The 19,071-nt window shown below is 34.2% G+C and overlaps 1 protein-coding gene across 3 annotated transcripts in view; it reads left to right on the top strand.

The window, feature by feature from the left end:
- The window catches only part of ABCA5 (ATP binding cassette subfamily A member 5), a 55,555-nt gene that overhangs the window by 17,517 nt on the left and 18,967 nt on the right, over nt 1-19,071 (top strand). For all 3 annotated transcript variants that reach the window (XM_084863080.1, XM_084863081.1, XM_084863082.1), the window contains 14 exons: nt 524-692; nt 1,798-1,856; nt 4,501-4,611; nt 5,524-5,699; nt 6,196-6,315; nt 7,333-7,471; nt 9,080-9,170; nt 9,359-9,498; nt 10,405-10,524; nt 11,721-11,922; nt 13,014-13,183; nt 15,829-15,956; nt 16,354-16,491; nt 18,395-18,508. In XM_084863080.1, coding sequence (XP_084719206.1) covers nt 524-692; nt 1,798-1,856; nt 4,501-4,611; nt 5,524-5,699; nt 6,196-6,315; nt 7,333-7,471; nt 9,080-9,170; nt 9,359-9,498; nt 10,405-10,524; nt 11,721-11,922; nt 13,014-13,183; nt 15,829-15,956; nt 16,354-16,491; nt 18,395-18,508 — 1,877 coding nt within the window. The remainder of the gene's footprint in view (nt 1-523; nt 693-1,797; nt 1,857-4,500; nt 4,612-5,523; nt 5,700-6,195; nt 6,316-7,332; nt 7,472-9,079; nt 9,171-9,358; nt 9,499-10,404; nt 10,525-11,720; nt 11,923-13,013; nt 13,184-15,828; nt 15,957-16,353; nt 16,492-18,394; nt 18,509-19,071) is intronic.

The raw sequence follows: 19,071 nt of genomic DNA on the forward strand, positions 1-19,071 counted from the left end.
GAAAATGGGGAAAATGGGTACATGCTATGTGGGCAACTATCACTGTCTACCATATATAAGTCTCCTGTGTTTGTCCTATTGATGTATTATTCTCCTAATTCTAAAAAGTCTTCTCTATGAACTATATTAACTTTTCTAAAAACTTCCTGTTTTCGTAGACTCTCTAAGATAGTACGTTCAAGCTTTCAAAATATTTCCCCTAGCCAGATATAAATGTTTCCTCTTCTTGACTCTTATTAGCATTGTGGATGACATGCTTCACACTCTGCATTGTTTTAGCCACTTTGTATACGTGTACTCATACAGATTTATGTTCCTTTAGGGAAAAATGTGCTTTACTCACATTTACACTCCATGCACTCTCAGCAACTCTGAAACTATTTATTGATTTTATATCTCAGTATTGACTTAGTACTTTATCTCTAAACAAGATTTAGGTTATATATTTCACATATTGCCTTTATGATTATAAAACTGGTTTTCAGAAAGTTCGTTATGATAATTCAGTTTTTTTATTTTTCAGGGGAATTTGGCTTACGGAGATCATCTTTATATTTTCTGAAGCCATCATATTGGTCAAAGAACAAAAGAAATTATAAAGAATTATCAGAGGGCAATGTTAATGGGAATATTAGTTTTAGTGAAATTGTTGAGCCTGTTTCTTCAGAATTTATAGGAAAAGAAGCCATAAGGTATGATTTAATTTTTGGCAATTTAGGTACAAGAATTGCTGATGGAACATGCCACATTTAAAATCCTATATTTTAAATAAGCTGTGTAAATATTTTATCTTAGGAGATTTGGTACACATTTCATGATTTTTAAAACAGTGCTAAAAAGAACTTTTAAGTTCTTACCTTTTTTGCGACCTTTTAGAATAAGGTTGTTGCTAGGTTTGAAATTTTCATCTTAAGGAAAAGATTTTAAAGTAATAAAACGGGTGTTTACACAATTAAGTTGTTTTAAACTTTCTCGGTATTGGATTAAGACAGTATGTATTAACTATAATTTAATTCAGGATATGTTAATCTAAGTTGTAAAACATATGAAATGGTGCTCTGTTAATTTCATAGACCCTTAGATATTGTGTCATAATTAGAATATCTGTTTAATTTCTAAGAACCAAAAAGATTAATCACTCTCTTGCTAGGTCAGTCAAAACCAAATTAAAAAGTAATGAGAAAAAGAGCAGAAAGAAAAATGAAAGAAAAAAGTGAATTTGTTCTTTCAGTTTAAGAAAAATGTATAAAATCTGGGGAGAAGGAAATACTTAGGATATAATTAGTGGGCGAATGGTCTGCCTTTTCAAGGGTAAAACTCAAACTGGTTAATAAAACCATTCTGTAAAATATCTAAAACATTTAAAGTGGAATGAGAGAATAACTTCACATTTATTTACAGTTTGAAATGTGTGCTGATAAATTGTTTTTTAACCTGCCTAAAATCAAGTATTTGATTAGTTGCAAACAGAGAAGTATCAAAGATGAAAAGAAATTTCTAAATTGCTTGAGTTAAATGCTTCATTTTGTTTTAGAGGTTTGCTTATGAAAAATGAATGAATGACATCTAAATGGAGAGGGATACTATATTTTTGTCTTGTATTTTGTTTTTTGTTTGTTTCTTTACAAATGCTTTTATCATTATTATTCACTCTCTTTGATTAATTATTTTAGTAGGTAGGTAGATACTTCATTATTATTCTTAAAAAATATGACAGATTTGATTTAAAGATGTACCTGGAAACACACATTTATAAATTGCTTTAAATACTTAAAGTAGAAAATGGTGTTTTTTCAGAATCAATGGTATTCAGAAGACCTACAGAAAGAAAGGTGACAGTGTGGAGGCTTTGAGAAGTAAGTAGCTTTCCTTAGTATTAAACTACAAATGGAAAAATAATTTGTGGGAAATTTAAGCTTCTTTATCACAATTTTCTCTTTTTCCTTTGGGGATACTTAACATTTATTTATGTGATTAATATTCATAATACAACTAACATCAAAGTAGTAAAAGGAAAAAGTAATAACTGTTAAAATGAAAAATATTCACCTATTCTTTTATTATTATGCATGAGTATATAGATTAGTTGCTTTTTTTTTTCTTTTGGCTTAACACAGGGTTTCTCAGCCTCGCCACTGTTGATACTTTGTGAGTAATAATTCTTTTTTTGTGAGGGGCTGCCCTGAGAATTGTAGTTATATAGCAATGGGTCAGTCTGGGTTCTTCAGAACCAACAGAACATATATACTTTATGCATATACTTACAGAGACAGAGTAAGCTGCTTGGTAGAGGACAGGAATGATCACATATATGAAGGTGGTCCCATCCTAAATAATAAAAGCCTAATATGCAAATTTAACGAACAGTAGAAAGACCAGTAGAATGACTGGTTGCTATGATTCTCACTGACCACCAGGGGACAGATGCTCAATGCACGAGCTTCCCCCTGCCCACAGACTCCAGGACAGCCAAGGCGGGTGCCAGCAGGGCCACCCTAATCGCTCCACCAGCCACCCTGCAGAGGGAGGTGACCAGCAGTGGCAGCAGGTGGTGGCAGGAGGCGGGGCAGGCCGGCAAGCAAGTGGTACCAGGCCAGCCAGCAGGGGCCTCCAATAACCCTGCCAGTCACCCCAGAGATCGGCCCTGATCACCAGCCAGGCCTTGGAACCCTACCTGTGCACAAATTTCATGCACCAGGCCTCTAGTAAGATTATAAATGGGAGATGAGAAATTCCCATCACCTAGTGACATGGTAGTTTTGTGACATTGTAGCGCAAAGCTTTACTGGTGTTGTGGTGATGTTGGTGTCAACAAATCTGCACTGCCAGTGGTGTAAGAGTATAGCTCGTTGTATAAGTACACTATGATGTTCACACAAGGACGAAATTACCTAATAATGCATTTTCTAGAATATATGGCCATCATTAAGTGGTGCATGACTATACTTGAGTAGAATATCTAGGTCATGAGTAGAATTGCTCTGTCATATGTTTAACTTTGTTCCAGTAGGAACTGGAACATTTTTCTAAAACTGGTATCCTCGTTTGCTATGACCAGAATGTATGACAGTTCCTCACCAACCTTTGGTATTGTCAGTGGTTTTAACTTTAGCTGCTGTGGTAGAATACACTGATACGTTAACAAGGTTTAATTTGCATTTACCTACTAACTAGTGTTATTGATTTAAGATCTTTCTGTTTGTTTTTTGGTTTTCAGCAGTTTTACTATATGCAACATTGGTGATGTTTTTGTTTTTACCTTTATTCTGCGTTATATAGTGCATCTTAAATCTGTGGCTTGATGTCTTCTGTTTTAGAGAATTCTCAGCCATTTCTTTTTCAATATTTTGTCCTATTTTTCTCTCTTGTTACTTGCTATAAATTTTCACTTTATTCCATTTGTCTTTTATTCTCTTTTTCAAATTTTTTACACTTTTATCTCTGTGCTCTAGTTTAGGTATTTTCTTCTGACTTTTCTTGTCATTCACTGATTTTCCCTATAGTTGGAAAGCTATTGAAATCTTTTTCACTTATCTTTTACAGTTTTTGTCTTTCCACTTGGTTCTTTTATGTAGTTTTTAGTTCTTTGCAAAATTCTTTTCTGACTGTGATAGCTAATGATTTTAAATCTTCTCATATGGTGCCAGTATATACATCTCCTCTAAATCTATTTTTATTGCTTATCTTTTCTGTTGGTTTTTGGTCTTATCTTGCTCTGATTATTTTTGGCTGAGTGCTATATTGGAACCCTACCTGTGCAAATAATCTTCCAGAGATGATTCATTTTTACTTCTGGCCTACAGCTCTAGGGATACTAAATCCTAGATCACCTTCATTAAATGAAGGACTATACTTATAGGGGTGGGCAAAAGTAGGATTATAGCTTAATATGAATAAATAATGCAATGCTTAATAAATAAAAATATAAGAATAAACTCTGTGATTCGTGTTCTCACAACTATAATATATGCCCACTTTCCCCCACCCCTCTATGTGAAACTGGGTTTTCAGATCTGTTTCCTGTCCTCCTTCAATAATTGACACATCCATCCAATGACATTACCTTGTTCCATTTTTCTCGTATTTAAATTGAATCTGTCAAGTGTTAACTATTCCTATGCTATTGGCCAATTTCTAGTTTTCTTGACATGCCTATGAATACTCTTGGGAAGAAACTTTTGTTTTATTATCTATTTTAATTCCTTTGGGAAATTCCCCAAAGTAAATGTACAGATCTTCCCCAATATTTTATGCATCCTCTTAAATCAGGGGAACAACAACAACAAAAAAATAAAAACTTATTTTTATTACTTATTGTTCATATTACTTACTATAGTAATTATTATTATGGTATAATATTAAGCATAACACATGTACATATGCTGGTAACTTTAAATTTGTCTTAAATTTACTGATTTGTTTAACTAGTATGAATTATCTTGTGTAGCTCAACAGAAATAAAATTTATATTTGAATCTTTTCCTTTCCCCCCTGAACTAGATTTGTCATTTGACATATATGAGGGTCAGATTACTGCATTACTTGGACACAGTGGAACAGGAAAAAGTACATTGATGAATATTCTTTGTGGCCTATGTCCACCTTCTGATGGTGAGAATTTTCTGACAAAAAAAAAAAAATCTTACTTGTTTTATTAGTATTGTTAACTAAGGTGTCACAATATAATTATCCTTGAAATATGTACGATAGATTTTTATCAATATTTGAAACCAACTTCTGAGTCTAAAAATAAAAAGGTGTTTTATTTTTTATTATATACGCTTGTTTTTAATAGAAAATTAAAAATGAATCATAAAGTAAAAAGGTTCTAATTTTGTACCTATTTTACCAGATTGTGTATGTGTGTCGATTTTTCATTTTCAAGGAAGGATAAATAAGTAATTACCTGGATATTAAATGAGACCAAAACATATTTCAGGTTGAGAAAATAGATCCAGATTTCTAATTATATGACAACAGTTCAAAAGGAAAGAATAATAAATGTCAAAACCATCTCCTAAAGTAGAATTTTAAGAACAATTCCTCAAACATATAATTGTTATATGCGATTGCCCTGTAGATTAGAATTCAATATGGCAGTTCCATATTTCCACAGTAAACAAAGAGTAGAGATACAATTTTTATTTTGAGAAAGGGCCAAATTTCCATATATTGAATCTGAATCTTTTAAATTGTAGTTTAACATTTAAGTTCTGTCAACTATTGTTTAATGCTTGGAAATGAATATATTATAGTTACTGAAATATCAGTGTGAATAACAAACCAATGAAGCTTCTGGCTCCTTGCTCTTTCCACTATGTAATATGTCCTGGAAATGAGGGAAGAAGAGATTGAACTATAAGTTGAAGTAAATTACCAACAGTATAGAAATGAGGGTGCATTGAATTTCCAAATTTATATTAATTCTTATATGTCTAATATACAAGTAACTGAGTTATTAGTGAATATATTAAAGCATATATACCTAATATATTCAATATGAATGTATATATTTTGTTTTAGGGTTTGCATCGATATATGGACACAGTGTCTCAGAAATAGATGAAATGTTTGAAGCAAGAAAAATGATTGGCATCTGTCCACAGTTAGATATACACTTTGACGTTTTGACAGTAGAAGAAAACTTATCCATTTTGGCTTCAGTCAAAGGAATACCAGCTAATAATATAATACAAGAAGTATGTTATTCATATTGAATTCATTACTTCTGTTCCCTGTAAATTAGCAGCCTTTTGTAATAAAAATACGCTTGAAAATCTAAGTAAAAAGCCTATTTTGAGTCAGTAAACAAAATCCTTACAAAGAATTAGAATTTTGAGTAAAGATTTTGCACATATGAAACTGTCCTTGTTTCATTTGGAGGATGCTAGTCTTCAATATAGGTTTTTCTTTTCTTCCTTCCCTTTCACATCATCTCCCCCTACACACAGCCTTTGCAATGATCCCCTTCCCCACTACCCAGGAAATCACACGAAAGTAAAACAGACCTTTCCTTCAGGAACCTTTTTATCTGTTATTTCAAAAGTACATATGAATATGTGTCAAAATTAAATTCTGCACTAAGATAACATTTTAAAGGCTGATATTAAAATTGGAACACTTAGAAACTAATAGTGATAATTATGTAAATGGTGTGCTTTTAAAAATAACATTGTTCACGTTTTGCTTTTACAGGTGCAAAAGGTTTTACTGGATTTAGACATGCAGGCTATCAAAGATAATCAAGCTAAAAAATTAAGTGGTGGTCAAAAAAGAAAACTGTCTTTAGGAATTGCTGTTCTTGGCAATCCAAAGGTAAACAAACATTGTGTCACTGATGCCATAAATTTAAGTTATGCTAAATAAAAATATAGGTTGTAGCAAGATGTATATACGCACACATTATGAAGTTTAAACATGCATAAAACACTGTATGTTATAAATGTAATTATAGTAATAAGGCTTTAATTTTGAATTCAGAAAGATGCATAACATCTTTACGTTAGTGGTCACCACTGGGAAGAGGAATGGAATGGGTGGCCTTTAGATACAGCTGTGAAATTTTATTTATTTAAAAAAAAGATCTGAGGAAAATATGGCCAGAAATAAGATTTGTTAAATTTCACTGGTGGATATAACAGTATTGTTCTGTTATTCTCTATAGTTTACTGTATATCTGTAATAGTTCATAATAAAATTCTTAAAATAGAATGAAAAGAATTGTTTTGTTTTTCACTGCCCTGCTGATTTACTTTTGTATGTGTCTCTTTGGTGCCATTCTCCGTCCTTAGAAACATAACTAGCTGATAAAATCCTTTGCAAAGTGCTAGAAAACTGCAAGGTACATGCCTGCAGCTAGGAGATCCAGGGACCCTACCATCCTGTCACATTTGTTCTTGCTGCTGCAGCTCAGGGACGGCTCTGGGTTCTGGCTTTATGTTCATTTATCTTTCTCCCAACCTTCACCACCATGTTCTTTTGAAATTGAAAATATGTTTAAAACAAATTGCTTCTCTAACAAGCAGCTGTTATATTTACAGCATTTGATTGTTCAGATAAAAATAATCTACTTAATGTTTTGTTTTAAGTTTATCTGATTATTACACTTATATGTTACCTTATATATTAGTCTTTTATAATTAAAGCAAGGAAAATATTCATTTGCCAAACTGATAACTTTAAAATCTAGGCTCAAATATGAGCAAAAAACTCAGAACTGATAGAGTTCTAGTTGGAAATAATAACTTGAAATGGGGAAGCTTTAAGTTCACACAAGTTTTGTATATTTAGTTTCATGAGGATTCCCTGCCCTCCCCTTGTCGTTTCACACAGATACTCTTGCTAGATGAGCCAACAGCTGGAATGGACCCCTGTTCTCGTCATATTGTTTGGAATCTTCTAAAATACAGAAAATCTAATCGAGTTACAGTGTTTAGTACTCATTTCATGGATGAAGCTGACATTCTTGCTGGTAAGATTTTTTACTTTTATTTTTGAAGGATAAGGTCATGGGGCCAAATGGGAGATTGGACATAGAAAAGTCAATTTTTTGAGGAATAAATAAGGAAGCTGGTGCTCTTAAGAAAGGTTTAAACCTTTTTTAAAAGTTACATTTTTTTTGTATTGAAGAAGCCCTCAGACTATTCAAGGGTTAATCATTTGCTGGGAGAACGCATAGGACTCAGCATAGTCACACTCATGCATATATTACAGTGAAACTGTCAGATACAAAGCAAAGAAGCAACAGGAAAAGGCACATGGGACAAAGTCTAGAGGAAACCAGACACAAGCTTCCAAGAATCTTCACAGTGGTCACACAGAACGTGCTCAGTTTGTCCAGCAATGAATTGTTAGCAACACATGTGAAATGTCTATGAGGAAAGCTCTTTAGAGACTTGCTTCCCAAGGTATTCACTTGGCTCTGGTCACATAGGCACCCTCTGCCTAGCATATACCCAAATTACAGATTGCAAAGCCATGGTGGTGGGGCCAAGGCAGAGGTGGTTAGGGGCAAGTAGGCCAGAAGGGGGGAGGGGGCAGTTGGGGGCTAGCAGGCTGGCAGGGGGCAGTCGGAGGCAATCAGACCAGCGGGGGCGGGGGGGTAGTTGGGGACAATCAAGCCTGCGGGGGGCAGTTGGGGGCGATCAGGCTAGTAGGGGGACAGTTGGGGGCGATCAGGCTGGCAGGCATGTGAGCGGTTAGGAGCTGTGGTCCCAACTGCCGGTTTAGGCCCAATCCCAAAGAGCAGCCGGACATCCCCATAGGGGTCCCAGATTGGATAGAGTTCAGGCCGCCATGGCACACCTCCCCTACCTCCCGTGCGCGAATTTCGTGCACCGGGCCACTAGTTTTTAATAACTGAGAAAGTCCAAGAGTTTGAAATTCTAGAGCAATCACTTTCTGCTTATAATGTAATCTAATAAATTTGGCATGCCATTTTTTTCATTAGCATCTTTACTAAAACAACTAACATTTTGTTTCTGTTGCTTTTTTGTCATGTTTTTACCTTTGGTTATAAAGGAAATCATGGAAGTGCTTGCATAGTAAGTCTTAGGAAGTCTCTGAGATACTTGGAGCAGTATTAGGAAAATAGACTCAAGAGTTAGACTGGTTGGGTTCAATTCCTGGCTTTGTCATTTAATATGTGAAATGTGGGCAAATTGTATAGTTTCTCATTGCCTCAGTGGTCTCATCTAAAAAGCAGGTGATGATAACCTAGCACTTTCCTCAAAAGGTTGTTGTGATAATTTAATCAACTAATACCATGGTCGGCAAACTGCAACTCATGAGCTACATGCAGCTCTTTGGGTCCTTGAGTGTGGCTCTTCCACAAAATACCAGGGCCGGGGCAAGTATTTTGAAGAAGTGGTGTTAGAAGAAGTTTGAGTTTAAAAAATTAGGCTCTCAAAAGAAATTTCAATCGTTGTACTGTTGATCTTTGGCTGTGTTGACTAATGAGTTTGCCGACCACTGGACTAATTAATACATTGGTTCTCATTATAGTAATCCATAAAATATGAATGCCAGTTATTAATGCTGTTACTAAATTAAAATTTGAAATGCAAATTTCTGTTTGCAGATAGGAAAGCTGTTATATCACAAGGAATGTTGAAATGTGTTGGTTCCTCAATGTTTCTCAAAAGTAAATGGGGGATTGGCTACCGTCTGAGGTATCTATCCATTCTTTATTGGCTCTATTCTTTATTTTATTCTTGATCTATTGTTGTTATACTTAGGGCTTGCACTAATGTGCCTTGGACCGTTTTACTTTTTTGGCACTAACTTTAAAGCATTCAGAGTTTGCTTTTTGGTTATTTACTGAGTAAGCACAAAAAAATATGATTTTTTGTTTCTCTAGCATGTACATAGACAGATACTGTGCCACAGAATCTCTCTCTTCTCTGGTTAAACAACATGTACCTGGAGCTACTTTATTACAACAGAATGACCAGCAACTTGTGTATAGCTTGCCTTTCAAGGACATGGACAAATTTGCAGGTATTACCTATTTTCAATTTCTTGGTGGTTGCACTAAGGTCTTGCATTAGGAGTAGGATTTGTTTACTTTTTTACTTTTCTGTGTAATATTTACATGCTCCCAGGTGCCCAGATTTAATAATCTGTTTCTACTTTATTTTGTTTTAGAAAATCAGAAATACTACTAGCTAACATGTTTCTTTTCTTTTTACAAACAGCATGCAAGAAACTAATATGTTAACTTTGGTAAATGTGTTTGCTTTGTTAAGAAAGAAAGAAATTGCTATATTTGTAGGCTTCAGAATAAGATTTGTGTGTGTACATAGACATATATATACACATATATTTTTACATGTATATACATACCACATATATAATTGTGTATGTCCTCAAGTTCTTTTTCCTTTTTCTTGATTTCATGATAAAGTACATTATTATATGTTAAACCATTGAGTTATTTTATTAGCTTTTCACTTTATAATGTAGAACTGAAACTCAGCCTCTTACCAGTATATCTGTTTAGGGATCTCTTAGGAACCAAAAAGATATTACTACCGTACATATGTTGTGCAGAATTCTCATAGCATTTATCTCATAATCAGATAGAAATTTTTTGTTAGTTTAATTGGTTTCTTTCAAGAAATAAATTAGAATCATTAACTAACTGGATGGAATTACCTATGCTAACTTAATGTACCCTGCCTATCATTCTGTCCCATAAAATATTTTTTTTCATTTATAATTAATGTCTAACATATTTCTATAAACAAGCATTCCTTGGGCTCTTAGCAATTTATAAGAATGTTAAATTGAGGACCACTGTGCCAGCAGAGTAAATTTAGACACATCCTGTTTTTAAAATGATATTTAAGAATAATTCATGACAGTATGTTTAACTATACAACATTCTTTTATATTTTCTTTCAGGTTTATTTTCTGCTCTAGACACTCATTCGAGTTTGGGTGTTATTTCTTATGGTGTTTCCATGACGACTTTGGAAGATGTATTCTTAAATCTAGAAGTTGAAGCAGAAATAGACCAAGCAGGTAAAAACAAAAGTAACAATACATTTTAGGGAGAGCGGTTAGACTTGTTCATCTTACAAAGTCATTCATCTAAACTGGTAAATTAGTAGGGTGCCAGGACAACCAGGTTGTATGTAAATACTATTTTATGCATTACTCCATGCCACTCTTCAGATTTTAAATGTTTATTTTTTTAATTTAGCGTAAACCCAAAAAGTCACTGTGGCTCTCATATGGAAGCCACTTTTCATCTCTTTTTATTATTTTTTATCTGTTTGAAATTAAGTCAGTTATAAAAATAGCACCTTGATTTCTATCTTCATTGACTAGTTTTGTCTATTCTTGGTCTGATACAGTGATTTTCAATCTTTTTCTTCTCATGGCACACAAATTAATTACTGTGGCATACCAAAAAGTATATTTTTTAACAGTCTGACAAAATAATAAGTATAATTTTGATTCATTCGTTTTGGATGGCTATTGTTGTATTAGTGGTATCATTTTTTTATTTGACAGTCATCAGGTATTTTGATATTTTAGAGAGAGGGGGGAAGGAATAGCAAGATAGAAATGTGAATAAGAGAATCATTGATGAGCTGCCTCCTGTACGTCCCCTACTGGGGATCAAGCCTTCAGCCTTGGCCTGTGCCCTGACTGGGAATCAGACACAGGACCTCTTGGTTTATGGCCCAACGCTCAACCACAGCCATACCAGTCGGGCAGGTTTTGCATACTGGTTGAAAATAACTGGTCTAATGAAATCACTCTTAGCATGTCTCTTTTGTGTTTGGCTTCTTTTATTTAATATTGTATTTATAAGATTTCTACTACTGTATTTGGACAGTGGTTTGTTTGCTTTCATTGTTTTATACTATTTTACTACAGGAATTGTTCACAATTTATCACATTTGATAGCCTTTGGGTTCTTCCCACTTTATGGCTGTTCTGGATAGGGTAATGGTTAAGAATATTCTTTTACATGTGTTTCGGTGAACATATGTACATATCTCTGTGGGGTTTATACCTAATAGAATTTCAGGGGTTGCAAGCTATGCATTTGTTCAGTTTTTAATAATATTGCCAAAGAATATGAGAGTTCCATTTGACCTATATCACTGCCAGATGTGTGCGTCTTTTAACATTTACCTGTTTCAGAAAGATTTTCGTTATTTCAAGGAATAGATCATAATTTTCTATCCTTTTGTTTTGGCAAATAGATTATAGCGTATTTACTCAGCAGTCACTTGAGGAAGAAGTGGATTCAAAATCTTTTGATGAGATGGAGCAGAGCTTACTCATGCTTTCTGAAACCAAGGCTTCCCTAGTGAGCACCATGAGCCTTTGGAAGCAGCAGGTGTATACAATAGCAAAGTTTCATTTCCACACCCTGAAACGTGAAAGTAAATCAGTGAGATCAGTGTAAGTGTAATCTTTCTTCTGCCTGATGCATTGTTTTGAATGATACAAATTGGATTTATTACCATCTTAATTTTTAAAATGTAGACATATGTAAATAATCTCTGTAGTTTTGGAAGATTAAAACTAATTTCACATGTTAGAAAAAATATGCTTATGATAATTTTATTGAATACTATTAGAGCCTTACCCTTTAAAAAAAAAAAAAAACAGCATTTTTTGGTCTCATTTATAAAGTGAGGAAGTGACAAATAATATTCTCAAATTGTGTAATTTTTTAATTACTGTTGTATTTAAGTTTTACTTTGCATTCATATTTCTCACAATTGTTTTGCCATCTATTACTAATATTTATAGTAAATAGCAGATTTTTTTATTATAGGATTTCTGAAATGAAAAAATGTTAAAGCATGATAATTCAAGCTCTCTCCACCCACTTGTGATACCTATTACATAGAATGTAGAGATATTTCACAGAAGGATTTCTGCCGTCCAGGTAGAAGGGCATTTTGAATGGGTGATAAAATTATGTAGCAGACCAGCTGCAAGTGATGATCCATATCACGGACTCTAGTCCATCTTGCTTTGTCTATAGAGAAACAGTGGGAGTTAAGGCGCTTAGGATGAAATTTCAAAGATCTGAAGCATTCATAATTTCACTTGTATTTTCATCTTCTTTCTTGTATCTAAAATATGTTTGTATGGTACATTTTCTAAAATATAAGGACAGTAAATGGTTAGAATAGAGGTGGGGCTGGAATTACTTCCTTCAAGAAAATAGGTGTAAATGTGACATAACTTCTGGTTCTTTAAAGTTGTAATGGTAGGTTTACATACCCTATAGCATATTTACTCAGCTATAAGTAGTTTGATCTAAAGTACACTTTTATAGCTTTTAATTTTGTCATTGACTATTGACTTTCTGCCCATATTGTCCTGAAATAGTTAGAAATTCTATTAACATTCAAGTTTTTTCCTTTTCTTCCTTTCTTTTTTTAAATTAGTACCTTTTAACTAACATGTAAAGGAAGATTTTTTAAAAATAGTTTTACATATGAATATGCTTTGAGCTATATTATTCTTTTCCCTTTCAGGTTGCTTCTGCTTTTAATCTTTTTTGCAGTTCAGATTTTTATGTTTTTGGTGCATCGCTCTTTTAAAAGTGCTGTGGTTCCGATCAGACTTGTTCCAGACTTATATTTCCTAAAACCTGGAGATAAACCTCATAAATATAAAACAAGCCTGCTTCTTCAAAATTCTACTGGTGAGAGTGTGTGAAGGTCTGTGAATGTGTGTTGGTTGGGGCATGGGGGTGAGGGGTAAATATAGGTCAGAGATGTGGATTTTAGAAATGTATGAAAGGTAAAGCCATGTTTTATCTGCACAAATCCAAACTAAATAAAGCTCCTTATTAATGCTGAGCAGTATGTTGCAGATATGAAATTTTGGTTAAAGTATAGGTGACAGTCTTTAAAAACATTCTAACTTACACAGCTTATAATCACAAAAGTTCCTTTTTAATAATAGGAACATCATTCTCAGAGCAGCGTGTTTCATCTCATAATTTATGAGTAAAATGAACTTCAGAGTTTGAAAAACCCTCTCTAGAGTTTCTGCATATAGTATTTATGCAGTTATCTACCAAATAGAAATGTTTACGTTTTTAAGGGTTATCTGAAACATTCAAACTAAGGAGAAAGCACCTTAAATGTAAATATTTATAATTAAATACTTTACATTTGTAATCCATATTTTTGGATTTTTCTATTGGACATTCTTGTTACATAATTGTCAAATATGAAAGAATTTTTAAAAAACATATGGTCTGAACAATGGGCAGAATAAAAAATACATAGATTCTGCTTTCCAACAAACTTTTATTCATATATGATCAGTTATTGCTATAACATCTTCTATATATAAAGGTAGTTTGTGGTCCCCGGGCTCTGGAAGAGAAAGTTGAAATTAACTAACTGGAAAACTACAGCCTCTTCATTTGCTTATCGTGCTGACATATGTTAGAAATTTTTATTTAATACAATGCTTTCTATACTTATAAACTCTTTGAGGTTTCACATCTCCCAGCACTTCAGTTATATTCTCATACTTTTTTTTTAAGAATAGTTTATTGATTTTTACAGAGAGAGGAAGGGGCGAGAGGGAGAGAAACATTGATGGGTGAGTGTAACATCGATCAGCTGCCTCCTGCACACCTTTGAGCCCCTAAACCTGGACATGTTCCCTGACCAGGAATCAAATGGTAAGTTTTCAGTGTCTTGGATGACACTCAACTGAGCCACCTGGGCCAGGGCTGGTATATTTCCTTTTGATTCACTATTAACTGAAAAGCTTTGCCCATGTTTAAAATAATAATTATAGTTGGAGATGATTATAAATTACTCTTAAAATCATCACTCTTAAAATCTGACTTTCAAATTTATTATGTAACTTTTATTCTTTCGGAAGAAAAATGCATTTACTGATTTAAAAAAAAACTACTTTTGAATAGAAAGTGTTATGTTTTGCAATTTTTCTTTTATTAGAATTCTTGGGGTTTAATATACATTTCATGTTGCTAAATTATACTGCATAGAGCTTTATACTCTAATATTGTGACATTCTTTGTATATTTGGGAGTTGTACATGTATCTCAAAATCTTTCTACTTTCCGTTCACTCTTAACTGATCTGCAGAAATTCTGTTATCTTCAAAGTTTGTCCCTTCTGTAATATTTCAGTATTTCTGGACTTGTTTGCACACATATCCCATATTTTCCCAGGCCTTGCTTTTGGTCCTAAATAAAGCCATGTTTCCTTAAGGAATCACTGGCTACTCTCTGTGTAAATATTGTTGGTATCTTACGCTCCTTGCAAAGCTTTTTTGTATCACAGATACAGTTCCTTCATTTATAATATAGCTCTCTCCTCAGGAGTACAGAGCCATTTTGGCAAGCTGGGGATGAGAGATCAATTGGAGCACAAGATGGGAATAAATGTAGTCTCACCAAGATCACTGTTCTCTGTGACTCTCAGGTTTGGTCCTGAGCCTGATCCACCCTGCCATACTACTTAATTACTGATCATGTTTTCTTTCGTTGGTTTCGATTTTTCTCCAAGTCACATTTCTCCTACCTTGAGTTCTGGCTTTTGTGGTAATAAAATATTTTCATTATCAGGCATGTTGGTATGAATTTTAAACTTAGTTAGGTTCTAGTTTTTCCCTTGGCTCCAGGCAATTTAAAGACTGTAGATGGAGACCTGATAATGTGTTTTCCTATTTTAAGGTAGTTAAGGCAGTCAACATTTATAAAACTTGTCTGTTCGGACCGCACAGAAATCCTCTAAGGAGTAATGTTCCCTAACGTTACACCATGATTTCTAATCTTCCTAAACCCACAGGTTAACTTGATACATAAAATTGCCAGATTTTATTGTCACTAACCAAATTTCAGGAAAGATAGGTAGATGTTCAGTGTGAGTAATAATCTTAGCAGTAGCAGCAGCTAAAATTTGCAGTCGCCTTCAGGTTCTGTGCTCAGGCTGACTGGTTCCAGTGTTCTTAGTCATGTATTAGTCTCATGGTCAGCAAACTGCGGCTCACGAGCCACATGCGGCTTTTTGGCCCCTTGAATGTGGCTCTTCCACAAAATACCACGGCCTGGGTGAGTCCATTTTGAAGAAATGGTGTTAGAAGTTTAAGTTTAAAAATTTTGGCTCTCAAAAGAAATGTCAGTCGTTGTGCTGTTGATATTTGGCTCTGTTGACTAATGAGTTTGCTGACCACTGTCCTACCCAATGAAGATAAAATATCTTTTAAGGAAGAGAGGGGCTCATTGCAGTGTTATTAAAAGCCTATATCTGTTTGTCATTTGAACTGATTCTTTACTGTTTGCTTTTTCCCTAACACCAGACTCAGATATCAGCGATCTTATTACCTTTTTCACAAACCAGAACATCATGGTGACGATGTTTAATGACAGTGACTATGTGTCTGCTGCTCCCCACAGTGCAGCTTTAAACGTGATCCAGTCAGAAAAGGTAAGAGTAGAATACCCATTGGAAAGTTATGAAAGGTTAAGATATTTCCTCTAAAATTAATAATTTGCCAATTTGGCCTCCTTAGGTTGAAATTAGAATTTACTTTTGGAAATAATAGCTGTGTTTATTTAGAATATATTTATTGGATGACCAATAAATAAAGCTTAAAGGAATTTAATTTTATGTTACATTTTTGTTTAAATATCAAAATATCTGTAGATTCTAAACCAGGTTGAATTTGTCATTGAGTATTATTTCTGTGATTTGCTGAGTAGTTTTTATTACAATTAATGAGAATTAGCTTCAGGGATGAGAAAAGCTGGGCACATAGCAACAATATATCCATTTATATTTATATATGGTATGTAATAAGTCGTCTCTCTTTTCCAATTTGTAGGACTATGTTTTTACAGCTGTTTTCAACAGTACTATGGTTTATGCTTTGCCTGTATTGATGAATATCATTAGTAACTACTACCTTTATCAGTTAAATGTGACAGAAACCATCCAGGTCTGGAATACCCCATTCTTTCAAGTAAGCAAATTAAAAACTATGAGTGTGTGTGCATACAATAATAAGATGTGAAGAAGTTCATCTTGTGACATCTCCTAGTCTTCTTAAAACTTGGGGATGGTTTACTTCTGGGGTTAGGAGTTCCTAGGATTAGTTTACTTTAGGATCATTGTGTTCCATGTTGGTGCTGACATTTTTGTAAAGTATAAGTATTTTTTATATTAATCATAGAAAAGTTAATATAATTTAAAAGTGAATGTTGTTCAGCTAAAACCTGGTTACTGAGGTATATTGAAAGAACCTTGAGAAGTCATCTAGACAGTTCTTCTAGGTGGGACAATATATTGGTTAGAAATATGAAAATTAATTTGTCTCCAGATAAATACTCAACATTTTTTCTTAGTTCTTATGTTTCATTTTTTATATGTGGAAAAATAAATGGACAAATATCTTTCTGTAATAGCGAGCTTCATTCACTGTGTTTTAGCAGCTTTATTGAGATGTACATCATATACCTTCTAATTCACCCATTTAAAATGTACAACTCAGTAGTTTTTGTTATATTCATAGTTATATAACTATCACCACAAATCCATTTTATATTTCAACACTCCCCCAAGAATCCCTTGTGCCTAGTAGTTCACCACTCCCTATTTCTCCTACCTCCACCCCCAATTTGCCCTCCATCTGCTTTCTGTCTTTATGATTATATAATCTACACCCAAAACTTTTTTTAGTTGGCTATAATTCTTTGCCATATTTAAATGGAAATCACATGGAAGATTAATTTAGTACTCCTCTTGTTATAGTTATACATAGGTATGGGGACAAAGTAACATTAAATTTGCATTTTCAAAAGTTCACTGGTGCTCCACCTGGTCTGGCTCAGCAAATAGAGAGTTGGTCCATAAACCGAAGGGTCCAAGGTTTGATTCTGGTCAAGGGCACATACCTCTGTTTCAGGCTCGATACCAGCCTTGGTCAGGACTGGTGTGGAGGCAACTGATCTTTGTGCCTTTCTCACATCAATGTTTTTCTCTCTCCCTGACTCCCCCTCTCTTCCACTCTCTCTAAAAATAAATGGAAAAATATCCTCAAGTGAGGATTAAAAAAAAAAAAATCACTGGCTCAAGATAGAGAGGTATATCTGTTTGGAGAATTGTGGAGGGAAGAAAGTAAAATCAAATCAAAGATTCTTTTACTAAATAGCTTAGATGATAGGTAATGGAGTGTCTGAGTTAATTCAGGGGCAGTAATAATAATGACCGAGGGAAAGAAATGTATGGTGTACTCCATCATTGCTTGGGGCAGTGAGGCTCCTTTGGGACATCTGTGTGGGAATATAGACAACCCTCTCCCCCTTGCTTGGTACAAAAGCTCCTGATTCTCCAGGAAATTGAACTTGGGTGCAGCTTTTCCCATTGGAGAAAAGTAGGGTGTGAATATCCCAGCTGGCTTAGAGTCCAGGCAGCCTAATGAAGGCTTCCAAGATCATTGTGAGATGGTTATGTTCATTGCATAAGGCCACTGGTGGATATGCTAACTGCTTTTCAGTTTGACTTTTAATTAAATGGTGAAGCTTAATTTATATGCTATATTATTATTCTATGTTGTAGATAAGAAAATGGAAGTGCAGTGATTTGCTCAAGATCTCGTAGCTTTTTAGTAAGTGGCAAGGTTGGCACTGTAGCTCACTGCCTGTTAACTTGGCCATCTGTTCTTTTATATAGTCCAGCGGTCGCCAACTGGGGGTCTGTGGACCACTGGCGGACCATGAGATCTGAAAGGTTGGCAACCGCTGTAGACTATACCTAAGATAGTTATCCTAGTTTGTTTCTTCAGAGGTTTTGATAATCTTTTAGAATGTACTAAGATGTATCAAATGATTCTTAGTTCCATTTCTTAATCTGTGGTTGTTTTTCAGGAAATTACAGACATCGTTTTTAAAATTGAGCTGTATTTTCAAGCAACTTTACTTGGAATCATTGCTACTGCAATGCCACCTTACTTTGCCATGGAAAATGCAGAGAATCATAAGGTAATGCTCAGTGAAAAAAATTACAAGTATAGTTTGCTTATAAGAAATCACATTAAAAAATAACCTGTTTTGGCTCAGCCAGTTTGGTTTAGTGGTTGAGTATTGACCTGTGAACCAGGAGGTCATGGCTTGATTCCCAGTCAGCAGGGCATATTCCTAGGTTTCAGGCTTGATCCCCAATGTGCAGGAGGTAGCCAGTCAATGATTCTCTCTCATCATTGATGTTCCTATCTCTCCCTCTCCCTTCCTCTCTAAAATCAATTTAAAAAAAAAAATATATATATATATATATATATGTGTGTGTGTGTGTGTGTGTGTGTGTGTGCATATGTATGTGTGTATATATATATATATATATATATATATATATATATAACATTTTGCATGAGAACAAGACTTATATATACTTATTTCAGGAGTAGGCAAATGGAGTATAAATACATTTATTGTAATTATAGCAATACAGGGTGGGGCAATGTAGGTTTACAGTTGTGAGTACACGAAACACAGTTTATTCTTGTATTCTTAATTATTGTATTGTTTTCTATACGGTCAGCTGTAAA

The sequence above is a fragment of the Pipistrellus hanaki genome, assembly GCF_964339955.1.
Source record: "Pipistrellus hanaki genome assembly, chromosome: 16".
Classification (NCBI taxonomy): domain Eukaryota; kingdom Metazoa; phylum Chordata; class Mammalia; order Chiroptera; family Vespertilionidae; genus Pipistrellus; species Pipistrellus hanaki.